This window comes from Phyllostomus discolor, chromosome 3, assembly GCF_004126475.2.
Source record: "Phyllostomus discolor isolate MPI-MPIP mPhyDis1 chromosome 3, mPhyDis1.pri.v3, whole genome shotgun sequence".
Taxonomy (NCBI): Eukaryota; Metazoa; Chordata; class Mammalia; order Chiroptera; family Phyllostomidae; genus Phyllostomus; species Phyllostomus discolor.
The window spans coordinates 90,523,398-90,541,799 of NC_040905.2; the positions used below are offsets into that span (position 1 = coordinate 90,523,398).

Sequence of the window (18,402 nt, forward strand, 5' to 3'; positions counted from 1 at the left end):
AGCCAGGGGCCCCCCAAAGAGGGATTTGTAATGGGGTTCGGAACTCAGGGTGTCCAGGAAATATTAAAAAATATAGGATGTCCTCACGCCCACAGGTCTGAACTGGGGGATGGGACACATGGAGCAGGACCATTGAGAGTTGTTTTGCATAGCAGTAGTTTTGCAACTAACCACTGTTATGGTCATTCAACATATCTATAACTTTTAATGGGTTTCATGGATATGTTAAATAGCTGTGGCCATGCTTTGAGCCAGGGAGATGGGAGTGACTTCCATCCAGGACATAACTGGGAGGCTAGCCCTCTGCCCTCCCTTACAATGCCTGAGTGAGAGCTTGGAGAAAGGAGAGGGACAACATGGCTTTTGGTGAAGAGGGAGAACCGCACAGCTTTGGGGTTCCCTTTGCCACACAGCTTGGGAAGCTAGAAAGCAAGATGTAGAGCTCTCTCATAGCAGTTTGAAAGAATGCAACAGAGATGCCACAGGAAGGAAAGGAGTGAAAGGACTCTTGTTGGTGGGCCACAAGAAGGTGCCATGTGAGTTTTGGATTAAAAACTGGAGATCAAGGTGGCAGCACAGCTGATGGTGCTGGGAACTGTGGGAGACCTGCCAGCTGAGCACGGAATACTGGGAAGAACCAGGGGCTGCCTGAGCCACAGACTTCTATTTCTTTTCCTGAGATGCGGTAACCTGGGCTGGGCAAAGAGGTGAAGGAAGGACTGTGTGCATTTGTGGGTATTCTAAGGGACTTTGGGATCGCAATAAAGATATTAAGTCATTACTCTTAAGTTTGTATAACTTTTGAATAAATAATTCCTTTCCTTTTCACCAATCTGTGACACTGAGAGCTATTGAGAGCTATAATTCCCTGGTGGTGCGCAAAGGCGAACCTAAAACAGGGACCCTGGGAGAAGGGAGGGTCCATTTGGTAATAGTATTTTGTCCCACTCCACGGGTCTGTTCTGTAACAAGATGGTATTTAAAATTATGAGATTAACCACACATTGATGTTTCTCTCCCTCTCTTTCTCCCTCCATTCCCCTCTCTCTAAAAATAAAATAAGTAAAATATTAAAAAAGTAAAATTATGAGATTGGATGACATCATCAAGAGAACGGGGTAAATGGTGAAAAGGAAGTCTGAGAACTGAGCTTCCAGTCCTCAGTGGAGCCTCTGGTCTACAGTGACCTCTCAGCTGTGCCTCCAGTTCCTAGGGGTGCTCCTGGGTTAAGAGGAGTGATGAAGAACCAGCAAAAGGGAGTGAGTAGGAGGAAATGTATGACTGTGGTGTCCTAGAAGCCACGTGTGGGAAGTGTTGGAGAGGATAAGGCAGTGACCAAGTATGTCAAATGCTGCTGGTAGTTCAGTAAAATGAGGACTGATCATTGACCCATGGGTTGATCAAGTGGAAGTCACTGGTGACTTGATGAGCGGTTTCCCTTTTGCTAGGGGCAAAATCCTTGGTGTAGTGGGTTTAAGAAGAAGCAGACTCTAGGGGATTGGAAATGACAGCTCATACAAGAAGTTTTGCTATAAGAAACAACAAACAAATAAGAGTGATAATTTGGGCGGGGGCATGCAGTAGATTCAAGAAAATCTTTTCTTTTTAAGACAAGAAATAAAAGCATATTTGTAATGGGAATGACCTAATGGAATGAATAAACAAGTTGATGACATGGGACCTAGTAGGTGGTTAACCTTAACTGGGAGCATAATCAGTTTGTCCCTAGTAGCAGGCAAGAGGGCAGAGTAAAGTGTGGTGGGTCAATAGGAGCTTTTAGAGTCTAATCTGATGGCTTCTGTTTTCTCATTTGGGAAGCAAGGCAGTGAGCTGAGAGTGAGAACAATGGGGGAAGCACTAGAGGGTTGAAGAGAGAGATGAAGATTTAACAGTCATCTAGGAGTATGGGAGAGTAAATGGTCTACAGAAATTTTGTCTGAGTGCTAAGCAGCATTAAAGACCCGCTTCTGGCACCCGGGAGCCCCAGCAGCCGCTGAAGGTTAGTGGGCCGTGATGGTGTTTTCGGCGCCGGTGGCCTACCTGACCCACCAGCAAAAGGTATTGCAACTTTATAAACAAGCGCTGTGCCACCTGGAGTCCTGGTGCATCTACAGGGACAAATACTGGTACTTTGTATGTTTGATGAGGGCTTGGTTTGAAGAACATAAGAATGAAACGGATATGGTGAAGGCCACCCAGCTGCTGAGAGAGGCGGAGAAAGAATTCTGGCACAATCAGTATCCTCAACCATACATCTTCCCAGACTCTCCTGGGGGCACCTCCTACGAGAGATACGAATGTTACAAGGTTCCTGAGTGGTGCTTAGATGACTGGCATCCTACCCAGAAGGCAATGTATCCCGATTACTTTGCCAAGAGAGAGCAGTGGAAGAAACTGCGGAAGGAAAGCTGGGAGCGAGAGGTCAAGCAGCTGCAGCAGGAAACCTTGGCTGGTGGTCCCAGCACTGAAGCTTTGCCCCCAGCCCAAAAGGAAGGTGATCTGCCCCCTCTGTGGTGGCACATTGTGACCAGGCCCCGGGAGTGGCCCACATGGAGAAAGAGAGGGGAAGATACCTCACTAGTCGTGGTTGCAAGTGAAACGATTTGCAGAAAATACACACTTGCCCTAATAAAAGTAACAAGGTGTGACTGGAAAAAAAAAAAAGACTCCCTTCTGGTTCATGGTCATGAATCTGAAATGAGGCTGACTGCCATGGCTGGGTGTTCTCACCAGCTAAGTCCAGCTACTTGAGCAGGCTCAGGATAGACGGAAAATTGTTTATCAGGGCTGTGGTTTTGCCAGGAGGTACTAAGTGATACAGGGAAAAGGGAGTGCTGACTGTGACCTTTAAGCTGGATAAAAAAGGAAGTGAGTCGGGGAGAGTGGAAAGAGGGCAGGATCAATGGATTTGTCGCTCAATGAAGTGGAGGATTGTTGGGGTCAGGGCATGACAAAGACCCTTTCCTTAACCAAACTTCAGTTAACTGGGAGCATAATCCTCTTCTAACCTGAGCCCCGATCCTTGCTGGGCCTGCCTATCCAATGTAGAGAGCTATCTGATAACTCTGTCATGCCTTCGGCAAGAATCCTGTTAAGTCTGTTTAGCTAGAATCCCCCTATGCCTTCTATTTCCTCTTAGTAATTTTCCATTCACTGGCCCCCTTATTTCGCTTGTTAGGTATAAATCCCCAACTATCTTTGCAGTATTTGGGGGTTGAGCTGCACTTCTCTCCTCTATTGTCATAGTCCTGAGTAAAATCTTACCATTGTAACAAATGCCTGAGTTTTTCTTAACAGGCCTACTAGATGAGGTGAACAGAAAGAGGGAGGGCTTGCAGTTATTGATAAGAACAAGGTCCAGGCATGACCACTGAGTAGGATGGAAAGTAAGAGCTATGCAGAAGTGGAATTTAAGTGACTGCCAGCCCAGGGTGTTGGAAGTCTCATCAATGTGGATATAGAAATCACCAAAAATTGCAGCAGGGGTGGTATTGGAGAGATCCAGGAGCCACATTCCACATCGTGGGCAGCAGAGATGACCAATAAAAATGCCACAGTTGAACTCATGAGACCTCTCCCTGGCAAAGCCACATTTTGACTGGTTTGAGCCCTTATGTCTACAGCCAAACACTAGTGGGAGGAAAAGTGGCATTCATTTCCTGAAGCTCAAATGACAGTGTAACCATAAAGGAAAGTTAGAAATGTATTACTGAAGCTCTCTAAGGTTCAATTTCCTATTGAGAAATGTAAATAATAGTACCTACCTACCTCATTGATTGGTTATGCATATTTTTTAAATTACTTTTAGAGAGAGGGGAAAGGAGGGAGAAAGAAAGGGAGAGAAACATCAATAAATTGCTTCTTGCCCACTCCCAACTGAGGACTTGGCCTGCAACCCAGGCACGTGCCCTGACTGGGAATTGAACCCGCAACCTTTTGGTTTGAAGGCTATCATTCAATCCACTGAGCCATATCAGCCAGGGCTGGTTACGCGCATTTAATATAGTACTGCATGCAAATGATAACATTGAACATTTTGGCATTGTTCTTAAGTGTCTATTCCTTTAACCCTCAGAGTCACCTTATGTGGGAGGTTCGAGTTAATCCCTAGTTTACAGATGAGAAACGTTGCTAGGTGGTGCTGATATTGCTGGTACCTGAAGAGAGTGGAAAGGGGCTTCTAACTCCCGGAGGTTCACAAATCCTGTAATTTATGCTAGAGGGAAGAACACCATATGGGGAGGGATGAAAGCGGGAGGCACACCGAGTAGACCAACTGTTGCCTGCGCTGCCAGGACTCTTCTGGATGAACGGTCAACGGCTCCCTCAGGTGGCGGAAGCAAAAAGGGCAGCCGGTGGGCTGGACCAGGAGCTAGGGGAGGGCCCTCAGGGTGAGGAATGAGGCCAGGACCGATGGACGTTCCAGGGATTCGAGAGGCGGCGTAGGAACCCGAGGATTTGGACCGACGGGGTCCAGTGTTCCGGAGACACACCTAGGCCAGATGTGGTGGTCCCGCCCACCTGCAGCCGGCCTGCTGCTGTAACTGCACGCTCCTTTCATTGGTGGCTCTTGCGGACGCCTCTGGGTTCGGAGGGGGGTCCCTCCCGGGCAACGGGAGCTTGTTTGCACCAGGGTAATGGGCACGGTAGGAGCCATGGCCCACACCCTGCAGGAGACGCGCGTTTGAGGGGCATCCCGGGCAGCATCCAGGGCACACGTGGAGCAGGAGAAGCGCTAACCACTGGAGCCTAGAGGGGGCGGGGCTTCCCCTGGCGCACCCACGGGGTGGGGCCGAGCCCGGGGACCAATGGGACGCGTGTGCTGGGGGGCAGGCTCCCGGCCTGGCATCCCGGTAGCCGCAGCTTCTTTTCCGGCACCCGCGACCCCTCCGCCAGTAGCGGACCCCTCTCGGGGATCACCCCGGAGCAACTACATCCTCCGGGTGGGTGAGTGAGTGCTCGGCCGCACCCGGGCTGTGGGGGTGCGCCTGGCCGGGGAGAAAGGGATTGCGGCCCCCTCCTATCCACCCCTAGAGAGAGTGGGCAGGAACCTGGGCAGGGAGGAGGACCCACCTTGGGTTGCCTGCCTGTGTTTCTGTTTTGGTAGCCGAAGGGTGTATTTGGGGGGGTACCTAGTGTGGTGGGAGGGGTTTGATGAGGCCAAGGGGAAGAGGAGATGGTTTGTGATGGGTTGAGGGAGAGGGTTGAGGGAGAGTGGGGTATGGGAAGATTGGGAAGTTTCTTTTTCCCGTAGGCGAGGCGACTGTATGGGGGAGCTTGAAGGGGGAGCACAGTATTGCGGAGGAGGGGCGAGGAGGGCTTCCTGCCCATAACTCACTTCCCTTTTGGGGTATTTGCTTCCTCTTCTGCTAGTTAAGAAGGGAGAGGACCTTTGCCCTTTCCATCACCATTGCCATCCCCAGTCTCCAGGATATGGGGGAAGGGGTGGCCCTCAGGAACTGAAAGGGGAGGGGCCTTGCTACCCAAATTCTGCCGTTGTTGGGGCAGTGGCCACGGCCAGTCAGCCCCCCACTAACTCTTTGTGTGTTTCTTTTGAATGAGGCTTCTGGGTATTTGCTTAGAGGTGTTTTCAGGGGCTCAGTGGAGCTGCTTTCTATTCAGGACTCTCTTGTGCAGGCCTCATAATCCATTGCTGGATCCCTCCACCTGCTGTCAGCCATGGCCAATGAAAACTCTCCTTTGCTGGCCTACCGGCTCCTGGGGGAAGATGGGGTTGCCTTCTCTGCCAATGGGGCCGGAGGGCCTGGAGGAGAATCTGCCAGGAAGCTCTCCACTTTCCTGGGTGTGGTGGTTGCCCACAGTCCTGTCCATGTTCAGTATAGTTGTCTTCCTGAGGATTGGTGAGTGGATGGGGGGAGGGGCTTACTAGGGGGTGCAGTGGGGAGCAGGGGGCTGGGATGAGGTTGTGGAAGGGCTAGAGGTTACTGAGGACTAGTGGGAGAGGGGTAAGGGTAGGGTGTGTGAGGCATCCTCTGACCTGCTTTGGCCATGCCTGTCCCAGGGTTCGTGGTGGGCCATGCTGGGCTGCTGCAGGCTTTGGGCCATGCTCCTGGTTGCCTACTTCATCCTGGCGCTCACCGTCCTCTCTGTCTGTGCCATTGCCACCAATGGAGCTGTTCGGGGTGGTGGAGCTTACTGTATCCTTCAACATCGATGGACCGGGGTCTGGGCTCTTCCATCTTGTAGGGAGGAGGGAGGGGCCCCTCTCTCCATTCTTGTGGGGGCAGGGCAAGAGGGAGGCAGGTTTTAATGAGTGTTTTGAAGAAAAGCTGGTATGGGGAAGGTGACCACTTGGCTTTACCTGTTCCACTTTCTAGTCTACGAGGTGTGTCCCCAGCTGTCATTTTGGTTTTTCCTAACAGTCTTGTCAAGTAGGTTGCATTCATTTTAGAGAGGAGGAAACTGGAACTTAAGAGTATTAGGGACTTGTGTGAAGGCACATGGCTTGGGAGTGGCCTGCGCTGGGACATGTCACCCCTGGTAACATGTGCTGGGAGACCAGATGTGGAGGGTCAGCTGCAGAGTGCTTTGTGCCAGGACCCTTCCTCATGCTCCTTTTTCCCTTAACACTCACCCCCTGCTCTCACTTTAGTCATGATCAGCAGGGACCTTGGGGCCTGAGGTGGGAGCAGCATTGGCCTCATGTTCTACCTGGCTAACGTCTGTGGCTGTGCTGTCTCCCTGTTGGGGCTGGTGGAGGCTGTGCTTGACGTCTTCGGTGCTGGTCTGGTCTTCCCTACCTGGTCATGGAACCCCTGTGGGTTTGCTGGGATCGTGAGGGAGAGGCCCTCTCCGGGAGAATGGGCAAAGTGCCCCATTAGCTTGTCTGAGCTTTTACCATGTACCCAGCCATGTGTAGATGTCAGAGATTGTCTTGGCCCACAGGGAATTTACCATCTAGTCTCATGGGCCAAGCTAATATCCTTAATTCACAGTAAGATTGGTGGTTACCCACCCAGCAAGGCTAGGATGCTGGTTCAGTTCGGTGAGGGAGTAGGGAAGATGGCCTTTCTGAGGACAGGTGGGCCAAGGCAGGGGTGTCTATTCCTGCTTTGTATCATGGTTGGGGTCCCTCCTCAGGGCCTGGTCTTCTAATTTTGTTCCTTCCTCTGCAGATGCCACAGGGTCCAGTGGATTTCGAGTCCTGCCCCAGGGCTATGGTTTGGAGTTTGCTTTATGGATCCCTGCTGCTGGGCCTGGTGGGCGGGGTCTGCACCCTAGGGGCAGGCCTCTACGCCCGAGCCTCCTTCCTCACATTCTGCTGGTCTCTGGTTCCCTGGCCTCAGTGCTGGTCAGCTTTGTGGCTGTGGGGCCCAGGGTCATCCAACTGACCCCTCGGCCTGGCCCTAATGGCTCCACCCCGCCACCCCAGGTTGGCCACTTCACTGGCTTCAATAGCAGCACCCTGATGGCCAACTTGGGCGGTGAGCTGGGCTCAGAGGTGCTGGGGTTCTCAGGGCAAGGGGCAGGCAGGTGTGGGGGCTGGGCCCTTAGAACTGGGCCCTGCATGAGAACAGATGTCAGAGAGAACTGGGGCAGGAGATCTGGACCTGAAACTATGCAGTTAGATCAGTTCGGACGTGTGCTGGCTGCTGTGTGTTTGGCCCACGGGGTGCGCGAGTCGACCGCAAGATAGTCCACTGCCTTAGAAGAGCTTGTTCAGTTGGAGAGATAAGATGTACATTCAGGAAACAATCAAATAGCATAATAGACTGAATGTGATTCAAGTAGACAAGAATCGTTGAGGAGTCTAGTGGAGCCAGATGGGAGTAGGGGGCCTTGGGTGGGAGGAATAGGTGGACCTGGAGGTGGCCCGAGGTAGGCTGGGGAGTTCAAGTAGGAGTGAGAGGGAAAGATGGCTCAGGAAAGAGCATGGGTGAGGCCTGGAGGGAGGAACAGAGTATACAGGAGAAGAAGGTAATGAGGAGCTGAGCCAGCCCAGTGCTCAGTGGTCAGGGATGGGGTCTTGGTGAGAGTGGTGGGGGGAAGCAGGGCCTTGAGGAATGTGAGGAGTGGGTGGTCAGGCCAAGACACCTGGATCACTAGGAGGGATTTTGGACACCTTCTCTTCCTTGGGAACAATCCTTCCTAGGTGGCTACGCCAAGGACTACACCACAGGGGCCATGATGACCTTTGCCAGCGTCTTTGCCGTCCTTTTTAATGGTTGCACGGGCATCATGGCTGGGGCCAACATGTCTGGTGAGAGTCCCTGCCTACTGCCTCTTGGGTGTATGGGGCTGCCACCCTGTGCCCCCACCTGGTTGCTGAAGGCTCAGGGGTGGGGGATGGTAGAGGGCTGACCTCTCTTCCTGTGTTCCCCTCCCTCCAGGAGAGCTGAAGGACCCCAGCCGGGCTATTCCTCTGGGTACCATTGTGGCTGTTGCCTACACATTCTTTATCTACATTCTGCTTTTCTTCCTCTCCAGCTTCACCTGTGACAGGTGCCTGGGGAGGGGGTGAGCCTGGTCCTGTAGGGAGCTCGGGGGTTGTTGGACAAGGGCGATGCACCTGAATCACCAAAGATCACACAGGCAGGGGAGGGGGGCAGATGCCCAAGTTGTTGGGGTACAGGGAAAATGGGAACTTTCTCCCATGGGAGAGAGACGGAGCAGCTGTTGCCAATGGGCAGACTAGCTGAGTGGTGCTAGATAACCTGCAGCCAGCGTTTGTCACGTGCCTGGTGCTGTTGTAAGCACTTGGTTTGGGGGTGGAGAATGGCTTTCTAGGCAATTTCCATAAACAGTTGGCTCCTTGTACATACTGTTGGGAATGTCTGTCATGTGATTAATTCCAGAGCAGTCCAACTATAACCAATGAATGCCAAGTCTATCCCCCTGGCATACTTGACCTATTACTGTGGTCCTTGAGCTAGGGGCTGGGTCAGTTGAGATTGTCTGTCTCTTAACCTCACACGATGTTGTGAGTCCTGTTCTCACAAGGACCCCAGATGGCTATACATTTATTTACGATGCCCTCCTCTTTCCATTCCTGTAGGATCCTGCTGCAGGAGGATTATGGGTTCTTTCGCGCCATCAGCCTGTGGCCCCCACTAGTATTGATTGGTATCTATGCCACGGCACTCTCAGCCTCCATGAGCTCCCTCATTGGTGCCTCCCGCATCCTTCACGCCCTGGCCCAGGACGACCTCTTTGGTGCGCTGTCCCCTGCCTCCTTGCCCAACTCTGAGCATGCCCTTCATGTGTGTCTCAGTCTGTGCTTGGCCCAGGCTGATGTATCTGCTGCATTTCTGTTTGCACAGGAGTGATCTTGGCACCAGCCAAGGTGGTGTCCCGAGGGGGGAACCCCTGGGGGGCCGTGCTCTATTCATGGGGTCTAGTACAGGTAAGCCTTCCTCTTTCAACTGCCCTTCCCTTTACCCTAAGCCCCTCCTGGCTATGCTTGCAGGACCAGGAGGAACTTACAAGTGGGTTGGTAGACATAAATGAAAAGGCAGGATGCATTGGCATGGGGTGTGGGGGGTGGCTCAACACTCAGCCTCTTGGTCCTTGTCCAGTTGGTGCTCCTAGCTGGGAAGTTGAATACCCTGGCTGCTGTGGTCACCGTCTTCTACTTGGTAGCCTATGCCGCAGTGGACCTGTCCTGCCTGAGCCTGGAGTGGGCCTCGGCCCCCAACTTCCGGTGAGAGAATGCCTGTGTTCCTTGAAAAAGACAGAGGAATGGGAAGGACTCACACCAAGAGGGGTGAGGCTAGAAATGAAATAGAGTGGCCTGGTGTTCAGAGCCGTCCCTGAGTGTCCTTCCTTCTCTCTGTCCATCTGCAGCCCCACGTTCAACCTGTTCTCCTGGCACACCTGCTTGTTGGGGGTAGCCTCCTGCCTGCTCATGATGTTTCTCATCAGTCCTGGGGCCGCCGGTGGCTCCCTGCTGCTCATGGGCCTGCTTTCTGCCTTGCTCACGGCTCGAGGCGGCCCCGCAGCTGGGGCTATGTCAGCCAGGCCTTGCTCTTCCACCAGGTTGGGGGAGCTCAGAGGAGGGTGGGGAGGGGAGGGGGCAGCCTGGGAAAACCAACCCTGCAAAAAAGGCCCCCTCTTCCCTTGGCTAGAGTTGGGGCTTCTGTCTGAGAAGTGGTGAGTAGGAGGTTCCCACTTGAGTCCTTCCTCCCCACCCCCTTACCCGTCCAGGTGCGTAAATACCTGCTCCGACTGGACGTGCGGAAGGAGCATGTGAAGTTCTGGCGACCTCAGCTGCTGCTCCTAGTGGGGGACCCCCGGGGTGCCCTGCCTCTGCTTCGGTTGGCCAACCAGCTCAAGAAGGGAGGCCTCTATGTGCTGGGCCATGTCACCCTGGGGGACCTTGGTGAGTTGCCCCTCCATTCCTCCTTCCACTCTCGGTCTCATACGTTCTCGGTATTCTTTGTGTCCCAGAGGCCTCATGCTTCTCCCCAGACGATGCTTCCAGCCAGCGCACAGGCCTGCCCAGACCTTTTTCTTTTGCCTATTTGGGATCTGGACTCTAGGAGAAAGTATGTGAGTTTGGCCCACTTTTGCCGTCTTTTTTCTCCGTAGACTCTCTGCCCTCTGACCCGGTGCAGCCACAGTACGGGGCGTGGCTGAGCCTTGTGGACCGGGCCCAAGTAAAGGCCTTTGTGGACCTCACCCTCTCACCCTCTGTGCGCCAGGGGGCTCAGCATCTGCTACGGATCTCAGGTCTTGGTGAGCTGCTCCTCCCTGGGTCCCCTCTCCCACTCTGTAGTCCTTTTCAGTTTCTGCCATCCTCCCCCCATCCCCTAGAGAGTAAACCACAGATTGCAAACTCCGAAAGGAACCCACAGTCTAGTACAGATAAGACATTATACTCAAAGATAACAGACAGTACATGAATCAAGTCTTGGAAGAAATGTTTAAGGACTAGAGATGGGGTGACACCTTATTTTTTTGTGATGCAAAATCGGGGCACAGGCTCTGAAGAGCGTGTTATATTTCTGAGGACAATGGGAGTATTATTTGAAGCTGGGCGCTGCCCCATCAAATCTATGACAGATGGTTTCTAACCACCCAAGTTCAAGAAAAGAAGACCACTATGCACTTATGTGGCCAGCAAAGGTTTTGTAACTAGATGACATCTCAGCTGGGTCTTGAAAGGGGTGGAGAAGTAGGGAGTGGCATAAAGTGGCCTCAGTGAAGATTCAGAGGGTGTGGGGCTGATGCTTTTGAGTGGAGTGGAACATTCTCAGCTTGTGACTCTGTGTCAGTGCCGAGGCCTCGCGTCTTGCATCCCAGCTTCCTCCAAATCCGCACTCAGCTGCCTCCTTCTTTCTTAGTCTCGGGACTGGCATTTGTCCCCTCACTGAGCACATGCATCTTTCTCCACTTAGAATCTGGCTAAAGACCAAGTGTTGGACATAGCTCTGCTCAGTGTAAATCAGAGCCCTGGGAAACACTCAGAAGGGGTGCAGCTAGTCTAATTTGCAAGATCAGCTAGAGTTCACACCTGCGGAGGTGTTTTGGGATATTATAAAGCACTATGAGATAGTCCCTGGAGCACCTTAGGGCTTGGTCTCTTTTGTGGGGAAACCTGTGCCAAGACACCACTACTTTCATGAAATTTAACCTGCAGAAAATGGTTCAAATAAAAGGAAGAATTACTTTAAATAGTACATTCTCCTGGCAGTCCATTTGTTTCAAGAGAAGTGGTCTTAGAAGAGGTTTCAGAGTCTTCCTGTACAGTCAGCCCTCTCGAAGGGAGGGACTTATCTGATTCCACACTGGTTGTTTAAAAATTAAAAACCAAGAGCTGTTGGCAGGGACTTGGGGTGTTGAGGTTGGTACACACACCGGCCTAGAGGGTAAGAGAATGGGCTCTGGTGTCAGGTGCATTACGTTTACCTGCCACCCCGGTATCTACCATCCATGAACTTTCGGGCAGGTGGTTTCGCTGCTCTGTGCCTCAGTTTCCTTATTTGTGAAAGGGAGTGAGTAAATAGTCCCCATGTGATAGCGTTGCTTCAAGGATCAATGAGTTAAGTAAAACATGAGGTTGATTCCAGAAGATGTGGCCCCTGGTCAGTATGCAGATGTTAGCTGTCCCTTTTCTGGAGACCATGCTTTGGCCATGCCATCGTTAGGAAACATTGTGCAGCCCCAGCACCGGGCTCTCATCTCCTCCCCCAGCAGGGTCTGGGTGCTGTTTCCCTGGATATCGAGGCTGTAAGCTTGACTAATCAGGGGTCCGGTCTGCCCAGTGGAGTTAGACTCTCATCTCCCATCATGAAAAAGGTGTGCTGCAAGGAGCTTGGACTGAATGCCTCCTACTGCCGTGGGAAGTGCTCATTAGTTAAAAGAATCCTAAGGTGAACCTTGCCTATTTAAATGGGGGAGATTAGTCATGGAGATAAATTACATAAATGCATGAGAAAGTGTTTGGGAAAACTCAAACTCATTACGCAAAACTGCATAATGTTGCGCTAAGAGCCCAAGCACCGTGCAAAGCAATGTCATTCCTGATGTTGCCATCAGCGTGTATGAATGGATGCGTATAGCGTGGTGTAAACTCAGCTGGTGAGTCTGATTCCTGTTGGTTCCTTCCTACCTCCCCCTCTGTGCCCCTAGGTGGCATGAAGCCCAACACGTTGGTCCTGGGTTTCTACGATGATGCTGTACCCCAGGATCACTTCCTGACAGACCCGGCTTTCTCTGAACCAGCTGATGGCACCCAGGAGGGTGGGGTCCCAGCCCTGAGTACTCTGTTCCCTCCACCCCGGGCTCCTGGGAGCCCCAGGGCTCTAAGTCCCCAGGACTACGTGGCCACAGTGGCCGACGCTCTCAAGATGAACAAGAACGTGGTTCTGGCACGGGCCTGTGGGGCCTTGCCCCCTGAGCGGCTGAGCCGGGGGTCTGGGGGCACCTCTCAGCCACATCATGTGGATGTGTGGCCCCTCAACCTGCTGCGGCCCCGGGGTGGGCCTGGCTACGTGGATGTCTGTGGCCTCTTCCTGCTGCAGATGGCAACCATCTTGGGCATGGTGCCTGCTTGGCACAGTGCCCGGCTCCGGATCTTCTTGTGCCTGGGCCTCGAGAGGCCCCTGGGGCTGCTGAGGGGCGGCTCCGGACGCTACTGAGCCAACTGAGGATCCGGGCCCAGGTGCAGGAGGTGGTGTGGGGTGATGGGGCCGGGTCCGGAGAGCCTGAGGAGGAGGAGGAGGAAGGGGACTTCGTGAATGGCAGGCGGGGAGACTCTGAGGCACCCTGGCATGCAGCGCCAACGCCCTAGTTCGAGCCCAGCAGGGGCGTGGCAGAGGAGGAGGGCCTGGTGGGCCTGAGGGTGGGGATGGGGAGGAGGGTCCCACCACAGCGCTCACCTTCCTGTATTTGCCACGACCGCCTGCTGATCCTGCCCGCTACCCCCACTACCTGGCACTGCTGGAGATTCTGAGCCGAGATCTGGGCCCTACACTGCTCATTCATGGTGTCACCCCTGTCACTTGCACTGATCTCTGATTCCCTGTTCCTGAAGTAGAGTGTCCAAGTCTGGCAGCCCACTTTGATTAGCAACGGAGGAGGGGAAGGGCCACCTCCTGCCTGCCCTGCACCTGGGACACAGAGTCAGGCGGAGGTATTAGGGGGCCTTGGGCTAGGGTATCTCTAGGAGAGGGGCCCCGGTGCACTGATCAGTGCATAGCAGCTGTCCCTGCCAGGCCATGGGGGGAGTCAGCGCCGCCCCCTCTTTCCCTTCACCGGTGCCTTGATGGGGGCTGCGTCTCTGCTTGTGACTCTAGGCTACCTCAGTCTCCCCCTCACCTGACTGACTCACTGACCCCTGAGGTTGTAATGTGTTTGTTCTGTTTTACTTTTCTAACTGCTGAACGTCAATAAAAGACAACACTACAAGCTGGCTGAACACTGCTGGTGTGGGGGTAGGGTAGCTGGGACAGGAAGAGGGAGAGCTGTGTATGGAAGAGTGGAATGTGGGAAAGAGGAGTGCTGGAGTGTCCTAGCGGTGAAGAGGCCACGTGCGCCAGCCTGGGTGGGGACTCGTGGAAATGGAGGCTGCCCACAGCTCCCCAGACGGGCTGAGGCGCAACATGCTGGACAGCAGGGGGCTGACTTGGGTTGGGGGAAGGAACGCGGTTTAGGGCCTAGGGGGCCACGTGACCCTCCCCCAGGAATGTGCTGACGTCACCGGGGGCGTGGCCATCCCCCAAATTGGGGAGGAAGGGGGGGGAAGCCAAGGAAAGTTTCTTTTCTGGAGTCCCAAACGTAGTGTGAGACGGAAGAAGGGATCAAGACCAGAGGCCCGGGGCTCTGTGGGACCTTGACCGCTGTCTGAAGTCCCTCATTCTAGGCCATGTCGGGGCCCACTTGGCTCCCCCCCAAGCAGCCAGAGCCCGCCAGAGCCTCTCAGGGGCGAGCTCACTCCCGAGGTGCGCCGGGGCCGCTCCCAGCCCATGGAGCAGGTAAGACAGCCCCAGTACCACTGAGGAGGCCACCGGCTGGTCGGCTTCTGTAAGTCCCGCTGAGCCTGCCCCTGCCGCTCCTTCCCCAAAGCTGGGCTGGAACCAGCGTCCCCTGCCCTCTCCGTAGCCCTGCTAGCCTCCTGTCTCATTCTCGGACCCCAGGTGTGGGTGGAGGTGGGTTGGGGTGAGGCGGAGAGAGAGAGTGACCCTAGAGGGTGGTCTCCACAAGTGTTACCCTTGTCTGCTTCCCCATTTCCATCTTCACTCTCTTTTCCCTCACCCAAGCACTCCAGCCCCACCCCAGGGTCAATTTTTGCCCCGTCCCGTCTGAGCAGTGTTACCAGGCCCTGGGTGGACCAGAAGATCGGGGGCCAGCCTGGGTGGGGTGCCACGGTGCACCCCAGCGCTCACAGGTAAGGACCTGTGATTGGGGGGCTGCATGGCATCCGGGGCAAGAGTAGGGGCCATGTGATTTGATTCTCCCTGCTTTTGCTCTATTCCCAGGGGCAACCCCCAGACAGGGGGGGCCTGCGCCCTGGAAGTCTGGATGCTGAGATAGATTCCCTGACAAGCATGTTGGCCGAGCTGGATGGGGGTCGTGGTCATGTCCCACGGCGGCCTAACCGGCAGGTGACCCCCCAATCCCTCCCTTGCTCCGTGCCCCTTGCTCCCCTTCCTTCAGCCTGGTCCCTTCTCTGTCCAGGCAGCGCCCTCCCCACCCCCACGTAAGTGATGCATACACCAGTGTTTGGCCACCAAAGCTCAATGGGTTGTCAGCCACTTGAGGGTGGGCCCTTGTCAAAAACCATCCCTTACTTGGGTGCCACATACATGGGGTGTGGGTGCGGGTGCGGGTTTCCACAGATGTATGTCCTATAATGGGCCTGCTCACTCCTTTTGGTCTGCATTTTTCCTCAGGCTTATGATCCCCCTCAGCCCCCTGCCTACCGCCCTGGCTCAGGCTCCCAGAAGCCAAATGGAGGGGGTTCCTCCTCCACTGCTCCCAGCATCCCCCTATGGGGGCCCCACTCCAGCCTCCTATGCTACGGCCAGTACTCCCGCTGGCCCTGCCTTTCCTGTGCAGGTGAAGGTGGCACAGCCAGTGAGAGGCTGTGGCCCCCCAGAGCAGGGCCCTCTCAGGCCTCAGGGCCCCTGCTGGGCCCTCACTTTCCTCTCCCAGGCCGAGGTGAAGTCTGGGGGACTGGCTATAGGAGCCACCGAGAGCCAGGGCTTGGGTGTAAAGAGGAGGCTGCTGGGGGCTCCAGTCCTGCAGGAGGAGGAAGAGGAAGTGGGTATGGCCACCAGGTAAGCCCTGGGCACTGGGATTTGGGGTCCTCACAGACAAATGGACACTGATTGGGTGCTGTGGGGGTGGTATTTTAAGTTCTGGTTGTCAGAGGTCTGGGGTGTCAGAGCTCTGGACTCCCTCCCCCTTCTTCCAGGGGTGTGTGACAGGTCAGGAAATATAGGAGGGAGGGGACTGGAGTGACACACTCGCTCCTCAAGGCACACCCTTGGACCCTGGGCTGAGATGTCCAAAGAGCTTTGTGGTCACCGTCAGGTATTTTGACAGCATTGAAAGCTAGAGGTAGTGCCGAACCCCTGCCTGATTCTCACCTCCCAGGTCCCCCTGAGCCAGCCTCCGGAGGAGGAGCTCGAGAGGCTGACCAAGAAGCTGGTGCATGACATGAGCCACCCGCCCAGTGGGGAGTACTTTGGTGAGCTGAGTCTGAGGGTGGGTGGAAAGGGTGGGGGGCTGGAGAGTCAGGGACAGCAGATATGGCTTCCTGGCCTATGCAGGTTGACCCTGTCCCTCCCTGTCCCCAGGCCGGTGTGGGGGCTGTGGAGAAGATGTGGTTGGGGATGGGGCCGGGGTTGTGGCCCTGGACCGCGTCTTTCACGTTGGCTGCTTTGTGTGTTCTACGTGCCGGGCCCAGCTTCGGGGCCAACATTTCTATGCCGTGGAGAGGAGGGCCTATTGTGAGAGCTGCTATGTGGTGAGTGGTTGTGGCTGGGGGCCGGAGTCAGCAGAGGCAGGGGGTTTCTGTACAGTGTGGGAACTAGATGTCCCTGTCCCAAAGAGGAATGGGGCTCAAGGCTGGGGGACTAAAACATACACGAGAAGGGAGGAATTAGGCAGCTAAATACTGGCTGCTGGAGGGGAAGAGCAATAGCCCCTTGCAGATTTGAAGCATTTATTTTAGAGTTAAGGGAGTGTGTTAAATTCCCACAATACACCATAAGGCAGATATTGAAGGAAACTGAAGCTCAGAGAGGTTATATAACTTGGCTGGGAAGCTGCAGTGCTGAGATTTGCACTCAGATCCCTTCAAGACTACTTTTCACTAAATCAAATGCAGGGGCTACATAAACATGGGTGGGCTGGCAGGATGCCTGCAGAGCTGCTGTGGGCCTTCCCAGCCCAACCTTCCTGTCTTTCTTCCCAACAGGCCACCTTGGAGAAGTGTTCCACATGCTCTCAACCCATCTTGGACAGGATCCTTCGGGCTATGGGGAAGGCCTACCACCCTGGCTGCTTCACCTGTGTGGTGTGCCACCGTGGCCTTGATGGCATCCCTTTCACAGTGGATGCCACAAGCCAGATCCACTGCATTGAGGACTTCCATAGGTCAGGCTGGATCCTGCACCTGTGTCTCAGGATATCTGCTTTTCCCATCTTTCTCCTCTCTTGTTCATGTCCTAGTACCAGCCTCTCCTGTCTCCCACCCTTGTCATGCCTTGTTCTCCTTAACATCAGTTTCTTCCCAACATCCAAGACCATTCCGCTGGCCTTTCCCCTTCCCTCCCACATCCTATCTTCTCTGGGCTCCACTGTTACTCCCTTCCATCCCTGGGGCTCGACAACCCCTTTGGTTCTCTTCTTCTCCAGGAAATTTGCTCCACGATGCTCAGTGTGTGGTGGGGCCATCATGCCTGAGCCAGGTCAGGAAGAGACTGTGCGAATTGTTGCTCTGGATCGCAGTTTTCATATCGGCTGTTACAAGTGTGAGGTCAGGGGGCCTGGGCGAGGGGCAAAGGAGTTCTTGAAGTCCAGGCTCACTGGGTGTGGTAGAACCCAAGGGGTCTTGGCCTGATTGAAAGCTGTCGCTTCTTTCCTAACAGGAGTGTGGGCTGCTGCTCTCCTCTGAGGGTGAGTGTCAGGGCTGCTACCCACTTGATGGTCACATCTTGTGCAAGGCCTGCAGTGCCTGGCGCATCCAGGAGCTCTCAGCCACTGTCACCACTGACTGCTGAGTCTTCCCAGAAGCACCTGCTGCATTCTCCCTTCCCATCCACCACCTTCCCTGCATCTGCCTTTACAATTCTGTCACCAAATGCTATGTCCTCTTCCTCCAATCATGAAATAATAATCTCTCAAGAATTTGCAAGACACCTCAAGTCTATTGTCTCATCTGATTCTTCCAGCAGCCCAACAAAAACAACTGCTGTGACTGCATTTTTAGCTGAGAAGTGATTTTCCCAGACTGCACGGTTCCTAAGAGGCAGAACCTAGGTCTTTACAGTTCTGGCCCAATTATTTTTGCAACTCTACTACAGTCAGCCTTCTGGATCCCTGGGTTCAATCAACTGAGGATAGAAACTATTGAGAAAAAAGTTAACATTTAACATGTACTATGTGGTTAGGCTTACCATGGTTGCACTTGGTACTGAACATGTACAAAACTGCTTTTCCTTGTCATTATCCCTAAACAGTACAATATAACAACTATTTACATAGTATTTACATTGTATCATAAGTAATCTAGAGATAATTTAAAGTATACAAGAGGATATGTATAGGTTACATGCAAATACTATGCCATTTAATATATGGGATTTGAGAATCTGCAGATTTTGGTATCTCTAGGGGTCCTGGGACCCATCCCCTGTAGATACCAAGGTACACCAAGGGATGACTGTATACACTTTTTTAAAGAAGATTTTATTTATTTTTAGGCAGAGGGGA

General features: G+C 53.8%; 3 protein-coding genes across 3 annotated transcripts; all 3 read left to right on the forward strand.

Moving 5' to 3' along the window:
- The first annotated feature begins 1,979 nt into the window (after window positions 1–1,979).
- On the forward strand, window positions 1,980–2,751 carry LOC114499356 (NADH dehydrogenase [ubiquinone] 1 beta subcomplex subunit 9-like). Its single transcript, XM_036020078.1, has one exon. It carries the CDS (start codon window positions 2,014–2,016, stop codon window positions 2,749–2,751), a length of 738 nt encoding a protein of 245 aa, XP_035875971.1. The 5' UTR covers window positions 1,980–2,013.
- A 2,063-nt stretch (window positions 2,752–4,814) lies between these two features.
- On the forward strand, window positions 4,815–13,869 carry SLC12A9 (solute carrier family 12 member 9). Its single transcript, XM_028512311.2, is given in 21 exon segments — window positions 4,815–4,947; window positions 5,639–5,814; window positions 5,816–5,861; window positions 6,023–6,060; window positions 6,062–6,158; window positions 6,614–6,745; window positions 7,137–7,183; window positions 7,185–7,278; window positions 7,281–7,445; window positions 8,114–8,221; window positions 8,352–8,463; window positions 9,017–9,174; window positions 9,282–9,364; window positions 9,537–9,661; window positions 9,805–9,953; window positions 9,956–9,996; window positions 10,165–10,339; window positions 10,549–10,695; window positions 12,592–13,044; window positions 13,047–13,223; window positions 13,226–13,869. Coding segments are annotated over 20 exon segments (2,736 nt in total). The 5' UTR covers window positions 4,815–4,947; window positions 5,639–5,679; the 3' UTR covers window positions 13,480–13,869.
- A 106-nt stretch (window positions 13,870–13,975) lies between these two features.
- TRIP6 (thyroid hormone receptor interactor 6) lies at window positions 13,976–17,834 on the forward strand. Its single transcript, XM_028523419.2, is given in 11 exon segments — window positions 13,976–14,435; window positions 14,721–14,848; window positions 14,940–15,065; window positions 15,354–15,413; window positions 15,415–15,565; window positions 15,568–15,740; window positions 16,060–16,153; window positions 16,263–16,432; window positions 16,886–17,064; window positions 17,326–17,446; window positions 17,559–17,834. Coding segments are annotated over 11 exon segments (1,443 nt in total). The 5' UTR covers window positions 13,976–14,326; the 3' UTR covers window positions 17,691–17,834.
- Window positions 17,835–18,402: the final 568 nt, after the last annotated feature.

Bases quoted from the DNA above. Each gene is read 5' to 3' on its own strand.
- LOC114499356 (XM_036020078.1), top strand. From the start codon at position 2,014: ATGGTGTTTTCGGCGCCGGTGGCCTACCTGACCCACCAGCAAAAGGTA.